Here is a 15165-nt window from a genome sequence, read left to right on the forward strand (position 1 = left end):
TAGATAATGTGCAGCTTTGAGGAGGTGTCCTTCAGGCAGCATAGACAAGCTGGCAGAGAACCACCCAATGTGGCTGGAAAAGGCTCCCATGGCCACTTGACACGTGGGGTCCTAGGCCCCTGGAGACACCTGCCCCAGCTAGTTCAAGCCAACCTTCCAGCACGTGACTCTCCTAACTCATCTTCCAAATTGTTGGCTCAGACATCACAATGAAGGCCCTTCCATGCGGCAGGCACAGTGTCTGAGGGCCCTTGTGCTACAGCTACATACCAACTGGACAAAAGTTCCTGCTTTTGTCAGGTTTGTACCTTGCTGGTGCAGTGAGGAGGGGACAGGGAATAAACAAGGTAAATAAATAAAATAGTTTGTCCATCAGTAGTGATGAAGGTCGAATATGGTATCAAGAGGACAAGAGTGTGTTGGGATGTACAGGGAAGACAGGAAGCAATGCTTTCCTATCTAATGTGTTTATTTGATCATGTTATATTTGGCTCATTGTTCCAAATTTACTTCCTACAACATTTCTCGATTAATCTTTTAAAAATATATTTCAGGATTTTCTTTTTAGATTTATTTATTTATTTTGAAAGGCAGAGTTACAGAGAGAGAGAGATCTTCCATCTTCTTGTTCACGCCCCAAATGGCTGTAACAGCCAGGGTTGGGTCAGGCTGGTTCTCTCTTGTTGGGGGCAGGAGCTCAATCACTTGGTCTGTCTTCCACTGCCTTCCCAGGTGCATTAGCAGAGAGCTGGATCAGAAATGGAGAAGCCAGGATTTGAACATATGTCTCTATGGGATGCCAGTGTCACAGGCAGCAGCTTAACCTGCTGTGCCACAATGCTGTCCCCCAAGACTCTCATTTTTGAGCAGTTTTAGGTCTGTAGCAAAATTGAACAGAAATTTCAGAGTGCTCCCTTATTCCACTGCCCCCATGTGCACAGCTGTCCCCATTGCCAACACCCCTACCAGAATGGTACAGTTGCCACAGTTCATCAGCTTACTTCAGCACATCATAACCACCCAAAGGCCATGGCTGACATTAGAGCTCACTCTTATGTTGTACATTCTAGTTGGACAAATGTATGAGGACATGTGCCCACCATTGCAGTATCACACAGAGCAATTTCACTGCCCTCCAAACTCTGGGCTCCACCAGTTCATCCTTCCCTCCCATCTAACTCCAGCTGACCACTAACCTTTCTACTATCCCCATTTCCATAGTCTCTTCCTTTTCCAGAATCTCATGTATTTAGGGTTATATACAGCCTATTAAGACTGGCTTCTCCCACTTAGTAGCATGCATTTCAGTTTTCTCCTCGTGTCATCTGCAAACAGGAATAATTTGACTTTCTCCTTTCCCATTTGTATCCTTTTGATTTTTTTTTCTTGTCTAATGACTCTGGCTAAAACTTCAAGAACTATATTGAATAGCAATGATGAAAGTGGGCATTCTTGTCTGGTTCCAGATCTTAGTGAAAATGCTTCCAGTTTTTCCCCATTCAGTATGATGCTGGCTGTGGGTTTGTCATATATTGCTTTAATTATTCCTTCTATACTCAATTTGCTTAAGGTTTTTATTATAAATGGATATTGTATTTTATCAAATGCTTTCTCTGCATCTACTGAGATAATCATATGATTTTTATTCTTTAATCCGTTAATGTGAGGTACCATACTTATTGACTTGAGAATGTTGAACCACCCCTGCATACCAGGGATAAGTCTCACTTGGTCCAGGTGAATGATCTTTCTGACATGTTGTTGGATTCAGTTAGCTAGTATTTTGCTGAGGATTTTTGCAACTATGCTGATCAGAGATATTGGCCTGTAGTTCTCTTTTTCTGTTGTATCTTTTTCTGATTTTGGAATTCAGGTGATGCTAGCCTTATAGAAGGCATTTGGGAGGATCCCCTCCCTTTCGATTGTTTTGAATAGTTCAAGAATTGGAATTAGTTCTTTAAAAGTTTGTTAGAATTCAGCAGTGAAGCCATCAGGTCCTGTGCTTTTCTTTGCCGAGAGGGCCTTTATTACCGATTCAATCTCCACCTCAGTTATTGGTTTATTTAGGTTTTCTATATCTTCATGACTCAATTTTTGTAGGCTGTATGAGGACACGTCATTTCTATCACTAGGAAACATGCACCCATCACCCACCCACATATCACCCTGAGCTGAGGAGACATTAACCAGAGACAAAAACACAGACCTGGTCATCGTCCTGCACTGTTAACAAGATCATGGGCAGAGATCCTCTTGACACTTGTGTCTGTATCTAGTATACACACCTTACAGAATTGAGGGTGCAAGTGTGTGTCCCCAACCTCTGTGTGTTGCTGAAGGAACTGATAGAAGGAAAGAGGCCTTAGGTCCACACAAGCCAAAGGCAAGACCCTGAGCCAGCACCCTTGGACCTCATCACTCATTTCTCCTCTCCTCTCCCTTCTCCTATTTCATTCACCAGCATCTCAAGCCAGTATCTCCAAACCACGGCATGGGGGACATGCTGAACAATCATGTTTTGATTAAAATTTATTGATTACAATCAGCTTTCTCATCATCCTAAGATAGTAAGAGACCATTTAGAAGCAAAGTAGCAGATCGGCCAAATATTGCTTTTCCAGGTTTCTAGCCACACGTGGAGCTTCCTTTTATTTTCTTTTTTAAAGAAGGCACCTGCAGCAGGAAGCCACTGGCATTTAAAAACCTCGCCAGAAGGAAAAGACTGACCTGTGTTCACAGCGTACGCTTCTTCCAGGCCGCACAGAGAAGTCCATCAGGACACGTAAAAGGAGGTTGTAAGCAAAGAGGGTGACCAGAGACATGTGATGCCCAACGCATTAGGGACCCCTCCCCCGGGAAGCTCCCTGGCCGAGAAAGCGCGTGTGACCAATCTGGCCTGCAGCTGTGAACACTTTTCCCTGGATGTGAGCATTTCTGTTGTGGAAGCAATGCTCCTAAGTGGTCAGTGACTCGCAAAACCAATACCACACCTGAGCACCTGCTTCTCTCCTCAAGTCATTGCCCTGAGAATGTCCAAGTCTGGGAAGGTAACTTGTCAGGCCGTCCGCTACTGTTCTGAGCTTCGCTGTCCAAATCGGGGCTAACAGTCCTTGTCACCAGGCCAGAAAGGAAAAATGTCTTCTACTTCCAGACTAAAGAGACTTCTTTTCTTTTGCAAACAACAGTAGTGTGGGCCTCCTCAGACTTAATTGTTAAAAGTTAGATGCCAACTTGGGTTTTCCATCTCTTATCTCAGTAGGAGAGCCATCAGTTGATGAGTGTTCTACAGGTTAATATAAGTGACGCTTTCTTTCAAGGTGGTTCAGTGGCAGTTCGGGAAGTAGATCCTGGAATCTGACTGCCTGGTCTCGGGCCAGGTATAGAACTTCATTTTGTGTCTACTCCCTCACCTGGAAGGGAGATCCAGGAGCAGGTCCTCTACCTTGTGGGGTTGTTGTGAGGATTAGGTTGGATATTACTTCTTTATTTTTAAAAAATTATTTATTTATTTGAAAGTCAAAGTTGGGGTGGGGGTGGGATTCCATCCACTGGTTCATTCCTGAAGTGGCCACAATGGCCAGGGCTGAGCTAGGTTGAAGCCAGGATCCAGGAGCTGCTTCTGGGTCTCTCACATGGGTGGCAGGGGTCCAAGCACTTGGGCCATCCTCTGCTGCTTTTCCAGGCACATTAGCAGGGAGCTGGCCTGAAAGTGGAGCAATCAGGACTCAAATCAGCACCCATATAGGATGCCGGGGTCATAGGTGGTAGCTTTACCCACTACACCACAACGCTGGCTCCAAAAGTACTAACAAACACACAAAGGAAACCACTAACAGAATGAAAAGACAATTTAAAAAATGGGAAAAACACTTGTAAACCATACATCTGACAAGGGGTTAATAACGAGAATATATAAGGAACTCAACTCAATAGCAAGAAAAAGCAAATAGTTCAACCTAAAAATTGGCTGTTGATCTAAACAGACATTTCTCAAAGGAAGACATAAAAAGGATAATAGTTATATTAAAAATGTTCAGTTTCACTAATCAACATGCAAATACAAATCAAAACTATAATGAGATATCAACTCACTCCAGTTAGATTGGTTAATATCAAAAAGATGTGGGGCCGGCGCCATGGTACACTAGGTTAATCCTCCGCATGCGGTACCGGCATCCCATATGGATGCTGGGTTCTAGTCCCGGTTGCTCCTCTTCCAGTCCAGCTCTCTGCTGTGGCCCGGGAGGGCAGTGGAGGATGGCCAAAGTGCTTGGGTCTCTGCACCCACATGGGAGACCAGGAGGGGTCACCTGGCTCCTGGCTTCGGATCGGCATAGCACCAGCCATTGCAGCCATTTGGGGAGTGAACCAACAGAAGGAAGACCTTTCTTTCTGTCTCTCTCTCTCTCACTGTCTGTAACTCCACCTGTCAAATAAATAAATAAATAAAAATATCAAAAAGACGAAGCACAGCAAGTATTGGCAAGGACGTGCAGAAAAGGGAACACTTGCATACTCTTGGTGGAAATGCAAATTAGTGCAGCCATTGTGGAAAATGCTATGGAGACTCCTCAAAAAGCTAAAACCAGAACTATCTATGATCCAGCAACCCCACGTCCAAGGGAAATGAAATCGGCCTATCAAGGAGACATCAGCACCATATTCACAAAAGCCAAGAAAGGAAAACAACTTATGTCCATCCACTGATGAATGGATAATGAAAACGTGGTACATATATGCAAGGGAATACTACTCAGCCATGTGAAAGGATGAAATCTTGTCATTCAGAAAAACATGAATGGATGATGGTAAGTGAAGTAAGCCAGGCACAGAAATGCAAAGACCACATGTTCTCACACATTCGTGGTACCTAAAAGCAAGGGGATCTCACAGGAGTTACAAATGTAAAGGCAGTTCCCAGACACTCAGGAGGGAGAGAGGTGGGAGACATGGGGGAAAGGATGACCAAAGAACACTAAGTTACAGATAGATAGGAGCAAGAAGTTCCTGGATGCTATTGCACATAGCATAACTATAGATGAAGTTGGTGTACTGTATGTTTCCCTATCAAAAAATAAATATGGCACACAGAACGGGACCTGGAATACAGTGATTACTTAGTACATTTTGGATCCTACTGCTGGCAGCTGGAGACCTGGCACTGCCTTCATGTGTGATGCAGTTAAGATCTGCAGGTTTCTTGGGCAGCCTAGGTTTCCTGCACTGGCTGTAACAAATCGCCACACAGTTCTGGCTTAAAACGACACCAGTTACCCAGCAGTCGCGTTCTTTGTTCTTTGGTGTTTATGCAAATGAGATGCACTCATGTCCACACAAAAAGATGCACGTGGATGTCTGTGGCAGCTTTACTGATAACAACCAGGATGTCCTTCATTCGCTGAGTGAATAAACAGTGGAGCCCCTAGACAACGCAATGTTACACAACACACAAAAAAAGGAAATGCAGTCTCAAGCCATGAAAAAAAAGCATGGAAGGAGCATAAGTAAACACTACTAAGTGAAAGAAGCCAGTATTCCCAGGTTACATGCTCTGAGGTTCTGGAAAAGGCAGGAGTATAGAGGTAGCGTAAGATCAGTGTTGCCAGGGGCTGGGGGTCAGGGGAGGAATGACAAGCAGAAAACACAGGACGCTTAGGACAGGGAAAGTGCTCTGTATGACGCTGTGAGGTGAGTGTGTGTCAGTACACCTCGGTGCAAACCCACAGCACGGACATCACCGAGAGTGAACCTTGTGAAAGCCGGGGTTTAGTGAAGAAAACGCCTCCTGTTTCAGAAGTGCATGGATTGAAGTAGGCCCATAGACCTGTCCTTCTGGCTCTTCTCAGCTTCCAGAGGCTGAGAGAGGAGAGGCAGAGAGAGAGAGAGAGAGAGAGAGAGAGGTCTTCCATCCGCTGGTTCACTCCCCAATTGGCCACAACAGCCGGAGCTGCACCAATCTGAAGCCGGGAGCCAGGAACTTCTTCTGGGTCTCCCATGTGGGTGCAGGCCATCTTCCACTGCTTTCCCAGGCCATAGCAGAGATCTGGATTGGAAGTGGAGCAGCCAGGTCTCAAACCAGCACCCATGTGGGATGTCAGCGCTTCAGGCCAGGGCATTAACCCGCTGTGCCACAGCACCGGCCCTTCCTTCCTCTGACTTTAAAGGCAGCAAGGTCGCATCTTCAAACCTTTATGTTTCTCCCTCTGCTTTGCCTGCACATCTCCAGCTACTGATCTCCACTCTCCTCTCTCCCTCTCCTAGGGACCTTTGTGAGATAGCTAGGGCCCATCCAGGAGTTCAGAACGATCTCCCATCTCTATATTAGGGGTCATTTCTGCAAAGTCCATTTTGCCATACATGTAAGAACACACTAACAGGTGCCAGGATTTAGGACCTGCATAGATGTGGGGACCTTTATTCAGTGGTCCTGTCCTATCCATATCATAAGCCACTGGGACTGGAGAACACTCAGCAACTCAAAATCCATAAGAAGAGAAAAACTGTTGTCCCATGCCTCCAGTGACAGAAGTGAGTGATGTGAGCACTGACAACAGAGTTCCCCCTTTCCACACAGAGTCTCCGACAGAATAGTGTCTTCATGGGACAGTCCCTTCCCTTCCTTCCCTCTCTGACAGTCCTATGAAATATATCCATCTCTGTCCAAAGGGAAGCTTAGAGAGAATTTTACAAGGGAAAAGATGTTTGTTGGGATTTTTTCATAGGCAGTTCACTTTTCTTAAATAGCAATCAGATTTGTTTAAATAGAGGATTAACTAAAAAGTGTGCTTAAAAAGAAAAAAGATGTACTTGTTTTATTTGAAAGGCAGAATTCCAGAGAGAGAAGGCGAGACACACAAAGAGATCTTCCATCTGCTGATTTTCTCCCCAAATGGCTACAACGGCTGAAGCCAGGCCAGCAGGCTGAAGCCAGGAGCCAGGAGCTTCGCCTGAGTCTCCCACATGAGTAGCAGGGGTCTAACACTCCGGCCATCCTCCGCTACTTTCCCAGGTGCATCAGCAGGGAGCTGGATGGGAAGTGGAACAGCTGGGACTCCAACCTGCATCCATATGGGATGTGAGCATCGCAGGCAGTAACTTAACCCACTGTACCACAACGCCAGCCCCGAAAGTATGCTTTTGACCCAGCAAATACACCCATATGTGTTATCACATAACAAGTGCAAGAAAACTCATCATGATTTTTTTTCATTACAGACAAACCAGAAAGCATCCAGTGTTGAAGAACAAGAGGGGGACGGCCAATTGTAGTGCATTTGTCATAGTCTGAATGCTTGTGTCCCCCAAATGCATAAATGCTTGTGTCCCCCAAATGCATTAATTGAAACTTAATCCCCAAAGTGATAGGAGTCCAACGTGGACCCTTTGGGAGGTCACCCGTTCCCTTTCATAGGGGGCCTAAGTGTTCACTCCCTCCACCAGGAAGACACCACCTGTGAGGAAGGGGCCCTCACAAGACACAAGTCTGCAGGCGCCTTGGTCTTGGACTTCTCAGCCTGCAGAGCTATGAGTGGTAAGTTTCTGTTCTCTATAAATTACCCAGCCTAAGGTATTTTGTTACAGCAGCCTAGGTGGACGACAATGCTCATACAACAGAATGCTGTGCACCAAGGAGAAAGAACCATCTGCTCCATGCAACAAATGCAGACATTGCGCAGGCACAGAGTTGAGCAAAAGAGGCCACACTCCAGTATAGGCATCCTGTACGGTTCCATTTATCTAAAGCTTGGAAGTGGACAAGTCTAAGCAGTGCTGTCAGAATTCAGAATAGGGGTTTCCTTTCAGGACTTAGTAGCTGGGAGGGGCATGAGGATGGCATTGGGGTGCTGGTGGCATCCTGTTTCCTCTGCTGGCTGCATGGGTGTATTCATTTAACTGTCTCCACCACACTGCACATTTGTGAAACGTGCACTTGTCTGTGTGTAGGTCACGCAACAATGACATTTGCCGTAAGATAAATAAACGCATTGGCCTTTAATTAGGGGTCATGTTCTGTTCTCGGGTGTGATATACACCCATGGTAGACAGAGGAGAGCATAGTCCACCCAGTTCAGTAGAGTGCACCAATGAATCAACTCTTTGGAAGTTAACTAGAGGTCATTAACTGCCGCGTAAAGTGTCCTCCTGGATCTTACAGACTACATGTAAGCACTGGCTCCAACCCAAGATCTCACACAGCCTCCCAGCTGACGGGCCGGCCCACAGAGGGGCCAATATGTGTGCCTGTGGCTTTGAGTTGGCGGAGGCCTGCGTGATTAAAGCAGGGACTGAGCCTGTCTCACGCTGAACAGCGATTGTCAGTATAGGTTGGGGGAAATGCCGGGAAGGTCTCCTACTTCTTGCTGAAGTTACTTTAAAAAGGTGACAGCAAAAGCATGCGATGCAAAGGCAACAAAAGTCCCATGGTGGGGGGAGCGGGGCACTGGGGACCTGCTACAGGGCCCTCTAGTGGATCCCAAGTAAATCGAGGGGACTGTCAGGCAGGCAGCTCCTTTGCAGGCTCCTTAATGAAACCTGAGCAAAACTTCCCGCTGGGCCCATTGGATCGCAAGCTGTGGAGGCCACCCACTGCCTGATAAAAGCGTTCATTTTTATGTGCCCGTCACCACCAGACTTCACACATTTGTGAGTGAAGAGACCACATCTTACGGAACTTGCCCAATTCGTGGGGTCGTTCAGATGTCTGTGTCTCCCCACCATATCTAAGTGGCTCCTAAACACCACAGCACCTTGCTTCTTTTCAGGATGTGATCTGCCCACCGCCACCACTGCCAGCAGCAGCATCTGTGGGGAAAAAAAGGGTTGCAAACACAAAACCGGGACCTCCATCCCATTTTAAAACTTATTTATTTATTTATTTGAAAGTCGGAGCTATGGGGGGTGGGAGGAGAAGAGAGAGAGAGAGAGGGAGAGAGAGGGAGACTTTTATCTGCTGATTCACTCCTCAGATGGCCACAATGGCTGGGGCAGGGCCAGGCCGGGTCTCCCACGTGGGTGCAGGGGCTCAAGCACTTAGACCATCTTCTGCTGCTTCTCCCAGGCCATTAGCACCACAGGGTCAGAAGTGGAGCAGCGGCAGCATGAGCTGGCAGCCATGTGGGATGCCAGCGTCACACACCTGCTATGCCACAACGCCAGCCCCTTGTTCCCACTTCTTAAACTGGGAGATGATCTTTAAGCTTAAGATCCAGCTAGACACCTTAGTATTTTTATTCAGGGGAGACATGGGTCTATAAATGTATACAGCTGGCAGGTTCTTAATCTTTGAATCGACTGATGCAGTAAAAATTTTTTTTAATTAATTAATTAATTAACAGTGCCACTTCAGTACCTAAATGAATTGGGTTTTGGCCAGTGTCTGCAGGAAGCTGCTGCAGGAAACCCGTGAAGATTTCCATTCTAAAGCATAGCTCACAGCACGTTTAATAAGTGCAGTTTGGCAAAGAGCTTGGTCATCCCCAAGGCAGCGGCCACCCACCCAGGCCAGCAAGCGCTCCTGGGCCCAGCCCCAGGACACACGCGAGGAAGGGGCCCCTTCGCAACGGGCCCAAGGCGAAATCTGCAAGAGTTGGCTGCACGTTTTCCCGTTTTAAAGATCCGATTCCCTCACCTGGCCACGCCACTCCCTGCTGCCGATCCTGGGTCCAGGATCACACGGAACAATTCTCCCAGCCCCGAATGCAGCGGGTGCGGAGAAGCCGGCCCCAAGAGATGGGGGCTCCCCAGGGAAACTCAGGAACGAACTAGGTCGCACGCTCCCAGGCTGCGCTCCGCTGCCCCGCCCAGGTGCAAGCCCCTGGCCGCCCGCTGGGGTGGGGAGCAGGGAGCAGCTGGCAAGGCCGGGAGACCGCGCGGTTCCGCGTCTCCAGGGCCCCTAGCCCTCCGCTCCCCGGCGGTCCTCGCCCGCCCGCACCCCGCGCAGCCCCGACCTGTGGGGGTGCGCGCGGTCTCCCGGGGCTCCCGCGGGCGGGCGCGCGCCGAGCGAGGGCGGGGGCGCGCGCGCGGGCGCGGGCGCGGAGCGTGCGGGCTGGGCGGGCGAGCGGTGCGGGCGGGGAGAGCGGGGCGCGCCAGCCGAGCCCGCTGCTCACCTGCCGCCGCGCGGCTCACCTGCCGGGGAGCGCGCGCGCCCCGCGCCCTCCGGGCCCCTCCCGAGCGGGGCCGCCGCCTCTCGCCGCCGCGGGCACCGGCGCCGACATGCAACGCGAGTAGCCCCCGCGCCTCGGAAGCACCAGAGGAGCGCCCCCCTCCCCGGCCTGGGCGCGCCAAGGTGACCCCCTCGATGCCACCCCCTCCCCGGCCCCGCGGACCGCCTGTACCCCGCGCCCTGTCCTTCGTGTCCGGCGCCCGCCCCCCGCCGCGAGGGGCGCGGCGGCAGTGCATGGGCGTCCATCTGTCTGTCTGTCTGTCTCCGCACCTCCAGGGCACACATGCGCCTTTTGTGGCCCGCCCCGACTGCCCGTGCTCCTGGGGGGCGTCTGGAGCCCCCCTCTTTGTTCTGTCGGGGGGTGTGTGTGAGGGTGTGCACGCGCTCCGGGGTCGCCTTTGGAGGGTGGGCGCGTGGTGGGAACCGGCGGCTTAAATCTTCCATCGAGGATGGCGGCCGCCGCGCGGTCCGGTGGGCAGAAGCCCAGATGTCAGACAGTCGGTGCTGGGCACGCAGGAGGTGATGTCCGAGCGCGCAGCCCCAGCGCTTCACGGAGGGACCGCGGCGTGTCCGGGAGGCCGGGTCGGCCTGGCTCGCGCTCCTGGCGGGGAGTCCTGCCCTGTGCGTTCCCCGGTGCCAAACGGCATTGCAGTTAAAGGGTGGCCACCGGGAGACTCCGGCTTTTGTCTTATTTCGCGACCATGTGCAATCCCAACATCTTGTGTGTCTGAGCAAGGGCTGGCTTTCCGAGTGTGTGTGTGTGTGTGTGCGCGTGTGAGTGTGTGTGTTGCATGATCTGGGCGTCTCACCCTGCCCTACCTAAACATTAAAAGGCCTGTCTTTTCGTTGAAGAGGACAGGGGTTAAAATGAATGAAGACCTGAAGGTCAATGTAAGCGGGCTGCCTCGGGATTCTGTAGATGCCGGTGCCTCGGAGAACGTCTCGGCCGCTGCCTCCTCGCAGGTGCCTGCCGTACAGCCAGAGCCCGAGCTGGCAGTGAACCCCTGGGACATTGTCCTGTGCAGCTCAGGAACCCTCATCTCCTGTGAAAATGCCATCGTGGTCCTCGTCATCTTCCACAACCCCAGCCTGCGAGCACCCATGTTCCTGCTCATAGGCAGCCTGGCCCTGGCGGACCTGCTGGCCGGCCTCGGCCTCATCATCAACTTTGTGTTTGCCTACCTGCTGCAGTCCGACGCCACCAAGCTGGTCACCATCGGCCTCATTGTCGCCTCTTTCTCTGCCTCTGTCTGCAGCTTGCTGGCCATCACCGTGGACCGCTACCTCTCCCTGTATTACGCCTTGACCTACCACTCGGAGAGGACGGTCACGTTCACCTACGCCATGCTCGTCGTGCTCTGGGGGACCTCCATCTGCCTGGGGCTTCTGCCGGTCCTGGGCTGGAACTGCCTGCGAGACGAATCCACCTGCAGCGTGGTCAGGCCGCTCACCAAGAACAACGCGGCCATCCTCTCCGTCTCCTTCCTCTTCATGTTCGCGCTCATGCTGCAGCTCTACGTGCAGATCTGTAAGATTGTGATGAGGCACGCCCACCAGATAGCCCTGCAGCACCACTTCCTGGCCACGTCGCACTACGTGACCACCCGCAAAGGCGTCTCTACACTGGCCATCATCCTGGGGACCTTTGCTGCCTGCTGGATGCCTTTCACCCTCTACTCCCTGATAGCAGATTATACCTACCCCTCCATCTACACCTACGCCACCCTCCTCCCGGCCACCTACAATTCCATCATCAACCCCGTCATCTACGCTTTCAGAAACCAAGAGATCCAGAAAGCCCTCTGCCTCGTGTGCTGTGGCTGCATCCCGTCCGCCCTGTCCCAGAGAGCACGGTCGCCCAGCGACGTGTAGGCAGGCTCCCGTCCCCCGCGGGAGGACGCTGGACCTGCGAGCCTTCTGCTGCCCCACCCGGGGGTGGAGTTGCCCCGTTGTGTTCTCAGCGCTGGAGTCTTTCTCGAGCCACAGGAGCACATGGCATTTGTGAAGCAATGACATCGTTCAGATGAGTTAAGTGAATGAAGTGAAAAAAAAAAAATGTGACCAGTGTTTTCACCTTTTTTGAAAAAAAAAATTGTCAAGTTCTTTGCTCAATATGATTTTGTTGTTGGACGACAGAGGTTTTGTTTTATATTTTGTTTGGAGGGGTGGGAAAAGAGCTGATACGACATGGCCATAATGTTAAAAATGTAAATGAGTTCTTGTGTTTTTTTTTTTTTAACTTGGACTTTAAAATAAAACTGAGTTACTAAGGAAAATGGAGAAGGAATTACTTTTCCCAGTCTCTTGAAAACAAAAATCAAGGTAGATTCTCAGTGCTGCATGTTGTATCTTTCAAAACAACAAAAATAGTTGACATAATTATGCTTGGAAGCAGCCTGCTTTGTCGACGTGAACTCAGTCCTGAGTTGCTGGCACTGAAAGCGTGAGCCCATTCTTACTCACTCTTTCTTTCCAGCAATTCCTGTGCGTAAGGATGATTTTAGTATTTCTGTCAATGCTGCAGCTCCTTCTGCGTGTTTGCCTGTGCTCGTGAGACCACTGGTTTCAAATGTTGCTTGGTTTCAAATGTGCAAATCCAGAATCAAAGGAGTCATTTTTAAAGAAGTACTTCCTAAAATAACTCACAAAATATGTCTTGACATTTCATGTGAGCTAAGATCCACCATTTGGTTTCTTAACCTGTAGTCTGATTCTTTTCAGGAAAAAAATATCAATAATATCCCTTAAAAGTCAATTCCGTTTATTTCAGGATATTCTGAAAAAATAAGTTAGTATGACAATATCATGAAATATGAAAACATCACCTTTCTTATCTCCCTTTGTCTAGGAATATATTATAGTTAGTCTTGGCTGGGACTAATAGAATTAATATCATAGACCAGGTTTTCCCGGTTCACATTGTGGTGCAAAATGCATTTGAAGCAGGCAGTGTCCTATCTTCACGAGCAAGCTTGTGAGTGTGTGATTGTGACATGCATCCACTGTATCCTGTATGTTCACAAGCAGAGTGACCGTGTCGTTGCTTAGGAAAAGTTACCTTTGCATTCCTTTTCCTTCTTTCCACCAAAAAGCGACTTCCATGCAGCGAGGACTGTACTGCTGGTTTCCTGAGTACTAGGATGTAGCCAGGAAAGTATGCACAGGGACTAATTTTAATCGTATTGTAAGGCTCCCTGTGTCTGAGCGTGCTTTCTGTTAGTGCAGACAGATGTACACAGAGGCACCTTCCCTCTGTGTGCAGTGGGGTTTACAGCTGCGTCTGAACAACCAGTGAAAGGATTTCTGGACCCATGTCAACTTAGCCCATTTGGACGGCTGCATGGCCAGTATTTCCAGGTCCTTGGGTGGGGGCAGGGGAGATAGCTTGTAAGAGATTAACCTCATTGGTTTGTCCCAGACGTTATGTCCATAATGTCACAGGAGCGTTCTGGTAGCCTCCGTCTTGATGCCATCCATCCAAAGCCCTTTCTGATGGAGCACGGGTGTTCCCTCCCTGAGGTTCCTTATGCAAGCAGGAGAGGGACTGAAATACTTAAGTAGGAAAGGACCTTCCATGCACAGCACTATATGATCAATCTAAACAAGTTGATGCCTTTAAAACATGTATGTGGAACACTTGGTGGGCTTGGTAGATTGGCTAAGATGCGTGTTTGCTTTTAATCATTTGAAATCTAATGGCACCTCCATGGGAGACTTGACTAGGGTAGGTCGGTTGATGCTGGCTGGTAAACATCCCTGTGAGGTTTTAAAGCAATAAAAATTATGCTTTTGCAGACATGGTGGCACCCACTTGCCTGTCTCTAACAGGAACAGTCACAATGACACTACTGTGAGCTGTTACATGCCGTGTGCTAGGCCCCTGCTAGAGACTTCTCCTGGGGTTTTTTTCTTTTAATTTGTTTTGTTTTGCTGTAGTCACAAAAACACATTTTTACAGGTAAGGAAACTAAAAGAGGAGAGGCCAAGAGATTTGTCCAAGGCCACAGAGCTGCAAAGGCAGCACGGAGATTTGAAGCCAGGTTTTCAAAAAGTCTGAGTCTTGCACCTGCCCAGCCTATGCTGTCTGCATCCCTCACTGAATATGAGGGCTGAGGACACCACGTGTTAAGGTGTTATTGTCACAGACATTCCTCTTCCTGCTTAAATTGCATGTGGTGGGACCTCAGTGTGGCCCTGCTTGAGGGAGGTCTGGTCTGGTCTGGTTTGGCTTGGTTTGGTGCCCCTTAAGGCAGCAGATCCTGGTCTTGTAGATAGTAATGAAGCGGCTGCTTTTTAAATTTATTTATTTATTTATTTATTTATTTTGGAGAAGAGATTTATGGTTTTTTTCCTTTTTTATAGAAAGCTTTTATTTAATAAATATAAATTTCATAAGTGCAACTTCTGGATTATAGCAGTTCTTCCCCCCATACCCGCCTTCCCACCCCCAAACCATCCCACCTCCTACTCCCTCTCCCATCCCATTCTTCATTAAGATTTATTTTTAATTATCTTTATATACAGAAGATCAACTCTATACTAAGTAAAGATTTCAACAGTTTGAAGTGGCTGCTTTTAATCAATGTTTTTAAAAGCCTTAATTTCAGCCAAGAGAGTTTTTTAATTCAACTATAATCTGTCTTTACCAGAATAAGTCCTTACTAAGTTGTGAAGATATTTGGATGTTTAAGTAGTGTTCTGTAAGATTTCCTTATTTCTGTGGAGCAAATCTGTACATGTGTATGTGTGTGTGTGTACGTATGAATACCTATGTTCAATAATGTTAACCTGCCAATGGACAGATGTAGCATGCTACCTGAGGTAGCACGTTATCTTTTACTCCCAGTACATAAGATTTCTGACAACCAAGGAATGCGCATTATTTCCAGTAGAAACAGCTATCCTAGAAACTAGGGCAATTCAGGTGCTGCACAGAACCCGTAGTTAGTAGTGGCTGTCCAGGGACTTGTGTCTCTCATCCTTTAACTCAGTGCTTCTCTGAA

At 48.8% G+C, this 15165-nt stretch overlaps 1 protein-coding gene across 1 annotated transcript; it reads left to right on the forward strand.

The window, feature by feature from the left end:
* The first annotated feature begins 11029 nt into the window (after positions 1–11029).
* On the forward strand, positions 11030–12034 carry GPR12 (G protein-coupled receptor 12). The gene has a single exon (XM_062194583.1). The coding sequence runs from the start codon at positions 11030–11032 to the stop codon at positions 12032–12034; it is 1005 nt and encodes a 334-aa protein (XP_062050567.1).
* The last annotated feature ends 3131 nt before the right edge of the window (positions 12035–15165 follow it).

This window comes from Lepus europaeus, chromosome 6 (genome assembly GCF_033115175.1).
Source record: "Lepus europaeus isolate LE1 chromosome 6, mLepTim1.pri, whole genome shotgun sequence".
Classification (NCBI taxonomy): Eukaryota; Metazoa; Chordata; class Mammalia; order Lagomorpha; family Leporidae; genus Lepus; species Lepus europaeus.